At 37.5% G+C, this 15245-nt stretch overlaps 1 protein-coding gene across 2 annotated transcripts; it reads right to left on the bottom strand.

Annotated features, from left to right (window-relative positions):
• Positions 1 to 1791: 1791 nt before the first annotated feature.
• LOC131573786 (pseudouridylate synthase PUS7L-like) lies at positions 1792 to 15180 on the bottom strand. Of its 2 annotated transcripts, XR_009276255.1 has the most exons (9): positions 14008 to 15180; positions 13192 to 13351; positions 12042 to 12237; positions 10287 to 10385; positions 8703 to 8784; positions 7100 to 7377; positions 5536 to 5589; positions 4533 to 4958; positions 1792 to 1957 (listed from the first exon to the last, which is right to left on the bottom strand). XR_009276255.1 is itself a non-coding variant. In XM_058828038.1 (8 exons), the coding sequence occupies exons 1-8, from the start codon at positions 14894 to 14896 to the stop codon at positions 4635 to 4637; spliced, it is 2082 nt and encodes a 693-aa protein (XP_058684021.1). In that variant the 5' UTR covers positions 14897 to 15180; the 3' UTR covers positions 4199 to 4634. The 2 variants fall into 2 exon arrangements, 1 of the variants encoding a protein (XP_058684021.1); XM_058828038.1 differs by lacking the exon at positions 1792 to 1957 and having other exon boundaries at positions 4199 to 4958.
• Between the last annotated feature and the right edge of the window lie 65 nt (positions 15181 to 15245).

Genomic DNA, 15245 nt, shown 5'->3' with positions numbered 1-15245 from the left:
AAAAATTTAATTTTGCTCCACACATCCCAAGATGTATGTCCCTAGCTTTGCTGTGAGAAGCTCTCGGAGTACGGGAGAGGTAGAGGACTCTCAGTCTCTAAGAGATAGATATAATTAGATGGAGTATATTGTTTTTTCCTCTTGGGAAAAACAAATAGACAAGAGTTCATCCACAGTAACATTATATCATAAATCATTCTGGGACAATAAGCAACTGATGGGCTGCTTGAGGCATTACTAAAATGTCTGAGTGTGCGCTTATGTGAAAATGTTGTGAAACAGAAAACTACTCTTTGCCTTGGACATGCTGGTAGGAGATAAGTACTATCTGTATCAGGTGTCTAGCAAAGATTTAGGGCTTATGGACAGGGTGAGATGGTGAACTCTGACCTGTAGTTTTTCAGGATTGTTTAAGTAACACAATTTAGTAATTTGTCAGTCATTTAGCTAGAAAGCATTACTTGCAAGGTGTAAAAGAAAGTGGCTTTAGAAAGAAAGTGTTGGCATTAATTATATGGCCTGGTTGCAGCATGTATCATACATTATGCATGTTGAAACTTGACTTTTATGAAGGAGAAAATCTTTTGTCTGTCAGGCAACCCTGCCATGGCCAGAGCCTGTTCCACTGCCAGAGATAGGGCGGGACAGGGGGCACTGGGCCAGACCCAGCCCCAGGCAGAACTCCATGGGCATGAAAGGGGGAATCTGGCACAGGGAGTGTCAGGACTAATCAGAGTCGCAGGCACTCAGGACACAGGGAAGTTCAGTGCTGAATCTGAAGCACATTCTGACTCCTAGAAGAAAGACTTCATGTCTCCTTCCAGAAACTTCTTTCCTGCAGAAAAAAAACCCCATGCCTTTTTAGCTGCCTTTGTGGGATAGCTGTCATCCGAGCTATGTATCCTAGGGAAGATGCTAGATGACCTGCCCAAACTGCCTGGCTTAACACAGCATCTGATGTATCCACTGGCAGGTTAGGGTGAAGGTAGGTATTGCCTTCCCCAGTCATTTCAACCTGTGCTGAGGGTGGATGGAAGGTGTTCCCATTGCTCCAAGGAGCAACTTCATGTGTTTTGGCAAGTTTTATCAGACCTTTAGGAGAAAAATTAGGACTGAATAAAATATATCCTTAACTACGTGCCGTTCTAGATCACCCATCTCAAAAGTGTATCCTAAAAACCAGTAAAAGCTAACAGAAGGACAACAAACACTGTAAGTATGAAATAGCCTCCATAGGAGCAGAGACTGCATGGCTGCACAGTTGTGCTAAGCACCTCATCTAGGAGATATATTTGGGAAGAATATCCAGATGTACTCATATACATACAGCTCATATACATATACCAAGGGGATAGATAGGGATGAACTCCTTTGAATTGAAATGTATTTGAACTGAAGTGTAGGAGTCAAGGATGATCAAATGAAGTCAGAAGGAAACAGTTTTAAGTTAAGTACAGGAACATTCTGGAAGACAGAATCAATTTTTTAAATCAGTTATTTATAAAGGTCATTAAAAACCTTATTGTTCTAAGCAGGAAGAACTTTTATATATGCTGAAAATACATTTAAACTGCTGTAATATAAAAGACTGAGTTCTACTAAGCAGAATAAAATAGCTTCAGATGGTGTGAACATCTGACTTCATTGATTCTGCCTTCCTTGCAAAGACAACATTCCCAGACGATGTCTACATGAGAAAGCTTTACGGTGTGACAGAAACAGATGAACATATTGGAGCATTGAAACATACTCAAAAGAACATACCCATGTGTAGGATTTGAGACTCTCCAAATGTGGACATTAATACGCTTGGCCTGCAGACGGAGCCCACTTTCCGATTTCCTCCAGAAGGAATCTAGATCTGAACCAATGTGCTGCAAGACCGGACCTCAGACTGAAAAAAAGTGTTAATAGTTTCTCAGCTTGTTCCCTTGAGTACCCATTGCAGGCAGAAGTTCTGCAACAGAAAGGAAAGGAGTTTTGTCCTCATCAGCAGGGTGTAGGAGGTCAAACTACCAGCTGTCAGGATCTGCCACTAAGTGAGGAGTTAATGGAGTTTTAATGAGTGAGCTGGGCCAATAATCACACATCTACCTGGCTTCTGAACTGCCTTCATGATAGGAACGTAATTTTAAGCTGTCTCCCTCTGAAAGATCTGAAAATTTGTACATTCTCATTGAGGATCATACTAGTTGTCAAATTTGTAGGGAATTAAAAGTCACAGGATTTCAGATTAAGAACGTTTGCATTTCTCCCATTCAAATTCCCAATTATCTATCATCTGTGCTGAAAAAAAAAAATCAACTGGTCACTGAACTTAAAACCCCTTTTGTTAAGAATAAAATCAGGAACCCCTCTTCATTAGTACTAGCAAATTGCTTTAAGGATTATCAGAAAAGGATGGTATGAACAGAAGTGCTTACTAAAATGAGAGATGACTAACACATGAATCTTTTCCCTAAATTCAGATCAGTGCATAATGACAATCCTCTTTCCTAAATGCAGGGGTGCAGATGTTTTGTTTATATAGATTATACTTAGGAAGCTGAGTATTGCAGTCATACAAAACTCCCTAAATTCAGCTTTTCATGTACACAACCCTGCAAAATAGCTGCTAGGATTAAGAGAATTAATTACAAATAAATAAAATTAAGTAAAAAGGATGTTTATCATATAAACACTCTAACAGCTAACCTGAATTCCCTGGTAGAACATTTCTACTCCAGGAATTTAACCTATGGGCACACATAATTAGCTCTTTCACCTTAAAGTTGCTGAAAGAATGATTTGCTTAAGAAGATTAGGTTTTTTAGTGTTCAATAGAAGTACTGACAAATGATCCTAAAATGATCATAGGGGAACTCTTTCAACACCATCTTCTGATCCTTTATTTTGAAATAGTGTGCCTTTCAAAAACCTTTTAATCTGACCTTTTGTGTTTTTCCAAATCAGTGCTCAACTTTTAATACTTTCTGTATTCAAATCGTGTATGCGATGAGATGGTTATCAAGGTTCTTTTCATCCACATGGATGATGACCACAATAGTCTCCTTAAATAGAACTTTAGTGCTAGTTTATTTCTTCTGCTCATTGTAACTGCATGCAGCTTCCTGTCTGCACTGGAGCACTTTACCATGCCTATGCTGATGCGACAACTCTTTTTGAACTGTGCTGTACCACAATTACTTAAGTTAAAAATAATTTTCTAAAATGGGGGGATTTTTAAGAGCAGGTAGAAGACAGAAGAAGTGATACTGAAAAGCAAAGACAGAAGAAAGTTGACTGAGTTGGGTCATGGCAGGGAAATGGATTTTTTTTATCATTTTACCTCTATAACATAAATGTGATATGTGGAGTAAGCACTGTAATAGAACAAGCATTGTAAGACACCTGAAGTGGCTTTGTAGCTATTGTGTGCATTACAGTCTAATTCTTCATATAAAAGCTAAGGATCAAATTTTGAATTACTGACACAGACTTACAGAGTAATATTCTTTTTCAAGGTATAGAATTATCTGGATCTTTCATTGCTGCACAGTTTTATACATGCATTGAAATTATGTGAGCTTTATCTCTATTTTTCCTATTCCTATCATTCTCAAGCTTGGGAAATTTACCATACTCAGCTGTTAGCATCATCTGAAAAATGATGCAATCATTTTATCAACTGATGCAACAAACAGAAATCAATTTATATTATTAATTCCTGCTCAATAAAAATGAGTAGGCTTTCCTGCTTTAAGTTATGCTGCCATCTGCAGGCAATCCAGGTTGGAAGAGGTCTCTGGTCCCTAGTTTAACTGCCTCCACAAAACAATGATAGTAATAAAGATAATAAAAAGGGTAAAATAATGTGCTGATCAATGCAATTGTTCACCATCCTCAGTTTGATGCCAGACCTCCCTTCCCGAACCCAGATCAGCTCCTTTTCCAAGTGACTCCCCTCAGTTTATATACTTGTTTATATACTTTTTCTGTGGTGTGGAATATCCCTTTGGTCAGTGCTGAAATAGGCACTCCCAGCTATGCACTACTGAATCTTGAAATCACCAGCATTAACTTAATTTTAGGCATTCACCAAATGTCTGATAAAGCAACCAACAACTTGTCACTGCTGACTCAGGACTTTAACCTTTTAACATTAAGTACCTGAACACAATGAAACACAATGTATTAAGGAAACCTCAGTACAACAACTTTTTAGTTAGAAACTTTTAGGCTGTAAACTTGTAACATTATTGCTTGAATAGCATTTATTACAAAACATTTATAAAATTACTATGAATTACAAGATACATTTTTTTGCTGCACATACTTTTCCAGGGCTTTTTGTAAACCAGATGTCTATGCAAACAGGAAATTCATGCTGGCTGCCCATGGCTTCTTTAACTTCTGTTAGACCGGCCTGCTGTAAGAGCTTTACTCCAATGAATTAAATCCATTTAGAGTTTGGAATGATTTTGAAATATTCCGAAGTATTTTGGCAATATTTTTTTCCCTTATCTGTTTGAATCAAAATCTACAAATTTTACCTGTTCATGACTTAAACATGTTATTCTCCCTTATGTTCTTGGCATTACATGTAAAATACCAACTTTGTACAATATTCCTGCAATCTTTCATTAAGTGGAATCTTAAAAATCACATTTCATTATTTCTCTCAGACAGACTGTTGCATAACATGAAGGATCAAGGTCAAATGATATATGAAGAGAGAGTTTTAAATCATTCAGATGGTTGTCCTCAATTTTGATCTCTTTTTCACTACTTTCCAAAAAATATGAGAGATTCTGAACATTTTTCAAAATGAATCTGTAGCATCCAGGTATATTCAGCTGTAACGGAGACACTCTGAATTTGCACAACTCCAGCTCATCCTTAGAAAGCCTTTCATGGTACCATTGTCCAACTTTATTGCTGGGGTACTTGATACTATGTCCCACCATTGGAAGAACCACCTTCAAAGAAAAAAACAAATATATTTGAGGTAATGCTCACCCATTCCCCTTTAAATAAATGTGATCACTTAAAATGTGTTTAAATCTTTTGTTTTGGGGCCTGAAATAGTGAACCAGCAGATTCTCTTGTGAAATGAAGCTGTGCGTGGCAGGTACATTGAATGTAATTAAAGCAGAAAAAATAATCAATGTACCAGGATTCGTAAAACAAAGCAGTATACAGCAGTAAAGACAGTTGCCATATAGTCAGTTGCCATGCAAGACTTCACAACTACACTCTGAAACCTTCAAAAATTAGAATGTCAACTGCTTTTGAAAGTTTTTCCCAGTAGACTGAAATCTTTCCCGAATTATTCTGCTTCAGGATAAATATTGCCATACTTCAAATGACACTGTACTTATTTCCACTACAAAGAAAATTTGTTATGAGAGTGGAAATTAGCTTACATGTATTTTCTTTGATGAACATTCTGGCAGGGGTGGAGAATGCACCAGTTAAATTAATCACATTATTTAAAACAAAACATTTTAATCAAATGAAAAGATCAACAACTCAGCATTTTTTATACAGACTTACTTGGTATATAGAGTATTTGTTAGCTGATTCTTCTGAAGCAGTGACTACATGAACCTGACAAGATATTCAAGAAGAAAAAAAACACCAACCTTTTAAAAAGTAAAAACATATGTTTTCTTTTAGGAATTATGCACTGTACTCACAAACTTGCAAAGAATATTAAGGTTATTTGACTACTGCAGGGGCAATAAACTCATGTATGAAAAAAATCTTAAGATATGCTTACTTTAAATTAATCAGTGATGATGGCATTACCACTACTATTCTTTGAATCTGAAGTTAACGAAGTCAATGCTAGCTTGTGCTTCATCAGCAAATGTAAAAATACAAAGAAAAATGTTTTATATTAAGAAGGAATATATCTACATAAAACTCAGTAGCTCAATACTGAATTTAATACATCTGCTTTTAATTTTATTTTACCTAATTATTTCATTAACATTCACTCTAAAAAATATTGGTAAAGAAAAATCTCAGTTGAAACACAAGCTACTCCATAGGGACTGGAGGTAACCTTTCAAATGCTCTTGCCCTCAAATTTGTTAGAGGTTTATCCAAAAGAAATTAATTACATTCTGCCTCTGCACACACCTATTTATTCTCCAGTAAAATACCGCACAGTTGATGATTGATCTGATCAGGAGAAAGATAGACATATAAAGATATCCAGCTGAAAACACTGCCAAGTCCGCCACTAAACCCTTATCACATACCTCCAGGGATGGTGTCTCAACCACTTCTCTGTGCAGCCTGTTCCAGCGCTTGATAACCCTTTTGGTGAAGAATATTTTCTAATACACAATCTAAATTTATCTGGCACAACTTGAGGCTATTTCTTCTTGTCCTACCACTTGCTACTTGGCAACTGTCTTCACAATAAGGTATGCTAACCCTAAAAGAAGAGAGCACTTCAGAATGAACTTCAGCATGTCAGAACCTGGGACCAGACACTTCACTGCCGGATTCTACTCACTGGCTGACCTATGGCTTCATGCATAGCTCCCAGGCTGAGCTATGGGCAAGCAGAAGCACCCCCTTGCCCTTTACTACCTTACCAAGAAGACTGCTGCATTTTTTGAACAGCTGCTACCAGTTTAGACCCAGCACCAGTGAAATTGTGCTAAACATGTTTTGCCTCTGTAGCTGCAACGGGATTATCAGCTCAGCCTGAGGCCACCTTTCACCCTGAACTCACACTCAGCATTGTATTTAGGAAAGGCCTGATGTGGAGAGCAAGACTCAGATCTGCACTGACCAGTAATATGGGTACACTCAGAGTCTACTCTGAAAGTCTTACCCAGTCAGATCCTAAGAGGAACATTATATACTATGGAGACTAAATTTTCACTAAAGTCTATTTATGGTGAAACAAAAAAAAATAAAAATAAAAAATCATACATCATGTGTTTTAACTTTGTTACAAATATTAAATATTTTAATGAATGAACCAAAATAAAGGCATTAGAGTATGCCTGCTTATGGATTCAAGTGCATTAAGTTGTTTGGGTTTTTTTTGTTGTTGCTGTTTTTCTTTTTACAAGAACTACTTTACAAGAAGACTCACCTTGTCATTCAGGGAAATGCTTTCATCATTTTCTTCCAAGAAGACAAGATCACCCTCAACCACTTTTGAGCCATAAGCCTTCAGCCTATATGATGCCGCTTCATTCCAAATTTTACTGCAATAAGCATGGACATAGAATATGCGCAACGAGTGAGGAATGTTGAGCCATCCTTTGGTACAACCTTCCTGATTTACACCGTAGCGATTTAAAGCTCGTAGCAACATCTTCTCTCTTACTTTAAATTCTGGCAGCATCACAAGTGTGCCCTTTGCATCTTCTGATATAAACAAAAATAACCATGTCAGTAATCCCTGATTATTCAAGTATTACCTGACATTTAAAAAGACAAAATAAACAAATAGGGAAAAAAGCTGTCAATCATGTCTACATGCTTTGATTATTTCCTTTCCTTCAACGTGTCATGTTAGACAAATTTCATCTTGTGTGCCTATCAACACAGACCCATGATTTTTTTCTGTTTCATGCACTATAAATTAAACTAGCTATCATTCAGTTGTTTGGCCTAGTTTGAACAATTTTTTTTTTTAGAATCTTCCTTTATACTCAAAAGGGGTTTTTTTGAACCAGGTAACTGAAAGTATAAACCAAGCTATAAAAGAATATTAAATCTCTACTTCTCATCATTTCACAAGATGTATTTCACAGCAGGTAAGAACCATGTCTTTATTTTAAAGGCAAAAATTACATTGGCCTCAGGGAAGTCTGACCCTTAACCAAGATGAAAATGCATTTAATCAGATTTTTACTACATTATATAAATGCTGTATGTTTAAAATTTTATGGGTTTTTTCTTTTCATATTACAAGTGATTACCTGATGAAGCCTTTTGCACAGACTTCTACGTCTGCTTTCAGGAAAAGGCAAGCAGCTGCTTTCAGGGTTCACATTAATGTTTTTCCATGCATCATACAGCCATGTACAGAACAGAATCATTCATCTTATATTTTTTTGTGAAATCAAACATACCTTTGTCTTTTAGAGCTATTTATCATAATTGGTATGTCAATCTAAAGTGATAAGCAGGCTAATAGATGTGGAATATTTGAAAAGAAAAATACATTTGAAGTTGAGAGCGACTTCAAATTGGTGAGAAAGTTCAGATGAATAATAAAAGCAATAAATATGGCAAACAGAGCACTCTACTTGGCACACTACTGCCTTTGACCTATTTTGCTGATTTTAGTTCAAGAAAGAAAGAAAGTAGATGTGTTAAGTTCTGAGTATGTGTTGAGTGCTGCATTCCTGAATACTCCCTCACTAGGGAGAAGTTCATTATCCAAAAGCAGACAAATTGAAGTAGGCCAGAACTCCTCAGATAAATCTTAGTCTCTTGTATTATGATACACAGTGTTTGCTTCTCTATTTTCTTGCACCTGTAGTACATTAATTTTCCACTATTTTGCACATTTAGGGACTCATCCTCATACAATTTTTAAATGTGCAACTCTATTGAGTTTCACAGAATCAAGTATAAATGGCATAAAGCAGAGGAAAATAAAAAGTATCTCCCTGTGCAGCAACACCTTGTTACCTCACAATATTGACTCTACATAAATATATGGACAATTTAAGTGGACATACCAGTTTGAAGAAAGTATCTTTTTGCATTGTTTACAGGATCATCAGTATCTTCGGGTGTGAAAAATAACTTCACAGCTTCCACCTTAAAAGAACAATTTATTTTGTTTTCAGTTAAATACGACTATTTCTTCAGCTAAACAGATTATCATGCATCTGATTCTGCCTTAACATACTCTGCAAGCTCTCAAAATTAAATCAGTTCTTTACAGTCAAAATCAAATTTGCCCTTTCACAGAAGATCCCTTGAATCACAGAACAATGTATTGTGTCCCTTCTCAGATTAAAAAGAGGTTTTAGTCACCCAGAAAATGTAAAAGTTCTCAAAGCTCTGTGAGAAACCAATCACTTTCTTAGTCATCCAGCTCAAACTTCTCCACCTGAAATTGTCATCATTCTATCCTGAACAGGAAGGCTCCTTCCTTCCATCCTGCATGCTTCATACAAAATTTAGACTGAGACTTTCCAGACTTTAATATGAGACTTTCCACAGTCTCATACAAAGGGACAACTATTTTTTATTTTGTTTTTTAATACTAATCTGTATTAGGTTAGATGACACTGTGACAAGGAAAACACTACAGTAATCTCTGCTACTTGCAATATATGAAGAGCTGCTCAATTCACTAGCACTTCTACCAACCTGTGACACCTGGCTCTTGTCCTCCTCTGTGTTGGACTGTGCAAGCACATACTGGCACATTTTTAATATGAAGAGTAGTTCCTAATTATTTCAAATTAAAGTAACTAAGTCAAGACTAAGGATTTAAATCATTACTCCTCAGGGACTGGCATCTGGTCCAACTGCTATCTGATGTCAGATACATCAACAGCAACTTTCATGGGCTGCCCTCAAATCTTGAATCTTGTATTTGAAAGATAAGTTTTCCTGATTTTTCTCAGAATCAAAACAAGATTAGAAGGATACTCAAGTATCTTTTTGACTTTGTAGTGTCTGATTAGTGTTTTACCTGTGCCAAACACTGTATCACATACACTGAAAAGTACATTACTCTTATCTTATTAATTATTACTTAATAAGCTCAGAACTGAGAGCTTGGGAAAATAGTCAAGGAATAATGGAAAACAGCAATCTCTTCTATACAGCAGATAAATTACCGCAGTATTGAAAAAGCAAATCCTTTCTTATGAGCTTATGTGACATTCTCAAGAATAAATAGACCCCCAGCAGGATAAAGAAGCTACAGTTCAGAGGCAATCAGGACCATGAATAAACACTGTATGAAGACTGCCTCTTTTCAGTGTTCAAACCCTGTATGGAATGCAACCACTTTCCTGCCAACTGGCATGATGACAATCCCAATCACATTCCAATCACAGACAGAACTATCACTCCAGAACTATTTAAAGCTTCACTTGCTGTTTAAAAAAAGGTTTTAGTTTCAGTATGAATATCTTCATGCTTATGTTGTTATCAAAAATGATCTAGCAATTGCTCCAGCACACAGATGAATTTATCTCACAAATGAAATTATTCACTCAGAAGGTCAACTCCAGTGCTAGATATTGCAACAGTAGTATGAAATTCTCTTGACAGTAAGTACTCAAATTACAAAATGGAAATACCATTTTTTCATTCAGTAAAGCCAATCCTATTTGATCTGTCTGAACAATTTGTCCTTGCCCAAATCGCTGAGGTCCATAGTAATTCACAAAACCTTTTATCTAGAATGAGAAAGAATAAACACGTTACATGCATGAAAGTACTGCACATGATTAATAAGACCGGGCATACAACACACAATACACATCTATATTTACATCCAAAATGCATAAAACCAGAATCAGAAGTAACATGAAATAAAAGAAATACTCATATACCATTGCAAAATTCTGGCACTAAAAAGACGTCTAAAAAGACTATCAAGTTCTACCATTGTCTTCACATCACTAGAAAGATCCCAGGTAAATGAAACAAAATTATTTCTATATAGTTAATTATTATAATTGTAATTATAGGTCAAGTCAAAGTAATTAAGCTTTTTAAATGTGTCAGAATATGGAATCTCTACTCAAGCAAATGCAGCACAGCTAATGAACTGGACATTTTTTCTTAAAAACACTAATCTTTTTCACATGAGATAATTTCTGTTATTGCAATATAAAGGTCAAAGGTGAACACTTCTTTGAATTGGGATTTTAAATCAGATGAGTTCAAGGTCACATGTGAGAAGTAAAATCACAGTCATGTGACCTAAGGAGAACACCTTTTTCCACAAAACAGTAAGTATACATGGAGCAGACAAACAAAATCATACACTTGTTTTGCAAATGGCTATTAAGTTCAAATTTTATAATCTTGCTTGGGACACCTATAGGTCCCATACACAATTTTGCTATCACTGAAGATGAAAAATGCATATTTTGGATTAATACATATCCTGTTTTGTCATTCATCTTCTGACCAGTAAGGTAAATCTAATAAAGCAAGACACACAGTCATAGGAATTTGTGTTTATTTTCCAAACAGCAAAATAAAACAAATAAGATGGAGTGAAGAAAGCATTATAGTACCAGCTGAATACTTTCCTCAATAATAAAATTAATTTCCAAAGTACATGTAATGTATTTTGCTTTTTCACACTGGATAGTTTTTATTCAAAATTTTATTCCTGGATTAATCTTCTTAAAGCAATTTATATTATAGTCATTATTTTGAAAGATAGGACAAGACAATAAATACTGTAAAAAACATCTACTGGTTTTCCGTTCCATTATTTTCTTTTATTTTTCTTAATGGTTTACGAATGTCTGATGATCAGAGTTTCCTTCAGGGACTACAGAAAACAGAATCAAAATCCACTGCATTTCAGGGGAATCCTTCTCGGAGATGGACATTCTACATATGTTCATACGATTAAAGTTTTTCATCCAAGCCAACCATGCATGTTCCTCACATAACCAAAAAAGGCAACCAGCTGTCATGTGCACTGAGCATATGTGTGTATATACACATGTCACATACACATTATATGGGTGTGTAAGTACATTGTTTCCCCCTTCATCTGCCACAGAGAGACCCATCATTTTGGGTGTAGCAATCCCTCTTATATCCATATTCATTTGTTACTGAATTCCCCTTGTCTTTTGCTGCCCCACACTGGGGTCTCCAGTCTGTAACACAGAATCAATTCACTTGTAGTCCCTTCTTGGAAGGTAATTTTACTCCTGATTCCCTAAAAAATGCAGGAAGGACAGAAAATGAAAACAGCACCAAACTTGGAAAATACTGCCATTGTTGTGCTATTTCAGGCATTTTCCTTAAAAGTATTTTTTATAACAGCAAATAGCTCATTATCAGCAACCATGAGCCTTTCTTACCTCAACACTTTCTATTGCTTCAGATATTCTCTCCTTCAGATCTGCAGAAGAGTCATGACTGTGGTGTTGGAGATCTCTCACAACTATGTCAAAGTGATTGCCCTTCAGCTGACCAAGTCTGAGGTGCTGGCATGCTGGACGGATGTTGTATATTTTCATACCCTTTTTTTCCATTTTGTTTCCAATTTCCTTCAAGCTGAATAAATAATTAGGAAAAATTATAAACCATCCTCTACTAAAGCTATACAACTCCTAATGAATGTCTTTTTCACCTTTGCACTGACACTAAAAATACTTAAAAAATGAAATGGGTTGTAAAACAATTATTATGAGAAAACCAAATCAAATGCAGAGATAGAAGTCTTAAAATTTAGTTATAATCCAGAAATACTTTATAAATATTTGCATCATTGGCATTTTTATTATATTGACAGATGCTGGAATAAAGCAATTCATCAAACTTTCTCAGAGTAACTGCAATGAATTTTTAATTTTTTAACATGAAAAACTAGTCATTTTCTTACTCTTCACTCCTCAAAATCTGTTTTTTATTAAAGAGAAAGGCAAAGAAAAGGTAATGTGCTGTAGCAGACTCCAAAACACAATTGCTCTTTCTCAGTCAGCTTTAACATAAACAATTCAACATGCTGATTCTTTGGGTGTGCTCACACATGCTAGTAATTGGAAACACAGCTGACAGTTCAAATATTTATCCTTTAAAATATCCACTCAATCTCTTGTTCTTATGTGTAAGTAACAGTCATTCAAATCAAAGGAAAATTTCAGCATAAGAGCTTGAATTCTAAGCAGTATTTTAATAACTTCATAAACTCTTTATTTATAAAAAATATTTATTTATCCTGCTGTGTGGATGCATTTATCTATTTTTCTTCTTCATTTAAACACTAACGTGAAGTTTTGCTAATTATCTCTTGGACAACTGGCCTCCAGTTTCCAGTGGAGTTTTACCATTGACTTGAGTGGTAAGTTGGTTATTTCCTAAAGCCACAAAAGATTAAAGCAATTTCCACTGTGCTCTATACAGCCAAGGGGAAGACACATCAAGAACATTTCAAGAGATCGTACCATTTTGATACTTATTAATACCAAAACCTAGATGCTGAACTGCTTGTACCCAGATTCCAAGTACCTCTCAGGAGTCACCTTCTTCACAACCATAGGCTGCAAAGTGATAGCCTTCTTATCTTTGATGCCAGTGTAACTGAAGTCTGAAGGAAGAACATCAAGTTCAGCTGCCAACAAGCTGATTGCTTCTAGCGTTTCTAGGTTTTCTTTCTGAAGGGTGAAAGCTGAAACAATCATCTCAGAATTATTAGGAACTCCCCTTTATGTTTCAGTGCTCTGCCATGACAGATGGGCAGGTTCTTCTTTCCCTCAAACTGTAATAGCTTGTAAACTGCAAAGAAACTGAAAACTAAAGCAAATGGGACTTTTACAGCACAGAAGGAAAAAAATAAAAACATTACACAAAACTCAGACCAACCAAAAAACCATGATGCCTTTAAAAATATTACCTCGTAAAATGCAACAGACATTCATGGATGTATTGCAAGAAACATTCTCTGTATCAGAAACTGCTTTAAAGAATGAGATCATAAGTCAAATTTAACCTTACTAACTCGTTCAATATCTACATGCACCTCCTAAACTCCCACAATTACTTTCAAGGGAAAGCTATCACCCTGGAAAAGCCAGAGTTAGTTAGTGGCTACAATCAAAAGAACCATAACCACTACCAGTGAGCAGTTTATGTCAAATCACTGCAGTAACTTGATTCCTCCATTTCATTCTGCAGGGATGTAACAGCACTGCACTGATAATGATTTATTTCAACATAAACAATGGGTCGACCAGGCCTATGTGTCATATAAAAATGATCCTGAGTTTCAGTCTTTCTACAGAACACCATAATACCTGTCATTTTCACTAACAATTAGGTATTTACCTGTATAAACATCTTGCTTCTCCTGAAAACCACCAGCAGACCTTTTTCTGGACCATTTTTTTTCTCGAAACCGTACCATTATTGACATATTTGGCTGATCATTGACATCTGTCACAGTAAAAGATTTTGTTTCTAAAAGCTTTCCAAACTTTCTGTTGATAAAGTGGTGAACTATTTTTCTGTGCTCTTTGTTTCCATCAGGCTCAAAGGAAAATGTAGAATTTTCTATCTTTGCATCTAAAAATTTAAAGAAATCACTTGTTTCCTTTTCAGTCACTAACTGACAAAGTTCTCTGTAATCAGGATTTTCTTTTACAATAATCTCTTTGTCTTTTGTAACAGTGACTAGAAAGGGGAATTTCTGCCTAACAGCACTGTGTAAATCCGCTCGAATTTTCTTGTCCAACCTGGGTCCTAGCGAGAACTCCCTAGTGCCAGCATCCGTGTTGTTTTCCAAGCCCCACGCATCCTTCAGATCACAAGCAAATTTGCTGAGTAGCTCGCTCACGGGCTTGCCGAGTAAGGACTCCAGCACAGGGGCCTCCCCGAAACCGGACTGCAGCTCTGGGTCTCCCTCACGCTCACTTTTGCTGGGGGATGCGCCTGCCGCCCGGCTTGGGCCGCGCCCTGGGGGCCCGGGCGCAGCATCCCGGGGGCACTCGGGGGCACCCGGGCCGGGGCTCTCCGTCCTCCGCTTTTTGGGCTCCCGCGGGCACGGGCTGCCCTGTGCCGGCGGCGCTTCGCTGGTCTTCTGGAGCAATCCAGCCCGGGTGTCCCTGAGGAAGAGTTCGGGCACCTCGAGCTCTGTCACTAGGAAGTCCCTCGGAGAGTTTTTGATGGTGCCGCGGAAGCCGGTGTGCTCCGTCACGTAACTGAAGGAGGGCAGCATGGCTGCGGCCTGCCCTGCTCCCGGCCAGGCCCGCCGCACCTGCAGCGGGCGGAAAGGAAACAGGGAGAGGGGCGGAACAGAATCAACTGCTACCAAAAGGGCTGCTGAAAGGCGGGACGAGAGGCAGGCAGGCAGGGATGGATGGACGGATGCATGGATGGATGCAGGGACGCAGGCAGGGAGAGAGGCAGGGACAGACACAGAGGGCAGGGAGCCCCACGCGCCTCCGAGAGCCGCCGCCTGGGGGCGCCACGGCCTCCTCCCATCAAAGGGGCCCACGGACGTTTCCAAGTTCCCCAGGGCCGGGGAGAATGACGAGGCAACAAGCCCAACGAGCCCCCCCCCATCG

The sequence above is a fragment of the Poecile atricapillus genome, chromosome Z (genome assembly GCF_030490865.1).
Source record: "Poecile atricapillus isolate bPoeAtr1 chromosome Z, bPoeAtr1.hap1, whole genome shotgun sequence".
NCBI lineage: Eukaryota > Metazoa > Chordata > Aves > Passeriformes > Paridae > Poecile > Poecile atricapillus.
Note: the sequence above shows the minus strand (reverse complement) of the source record. Positions and strands in the feature narration are given on the sequence as shown.

Bases quoted from the DNA above. Each gene is read 5' to 3' on its own strand.
- LOC131573786 (XM_058828038.1), bottom strand. From the start codon at position 14,896: ATGCTGCCCTCCTTCAGTTACGTGACGGAGCACACCGGCTTCCGCGGC. The intron at 10,386-12,041 runs GTAAGAAAGGCT...TTCTCATTCTAG, and splicing joins AAGCAATAGAAAGTGTTGAG to ATAAAAGGTTTTGTGAATTA. The intron at 7,378-8,702 runs GTATGTCCACTT...TGTTTATATCAG, and splicing joins AAGATACTTTCTTCAAACTG to AAGATGCAAAGGGCACACTT.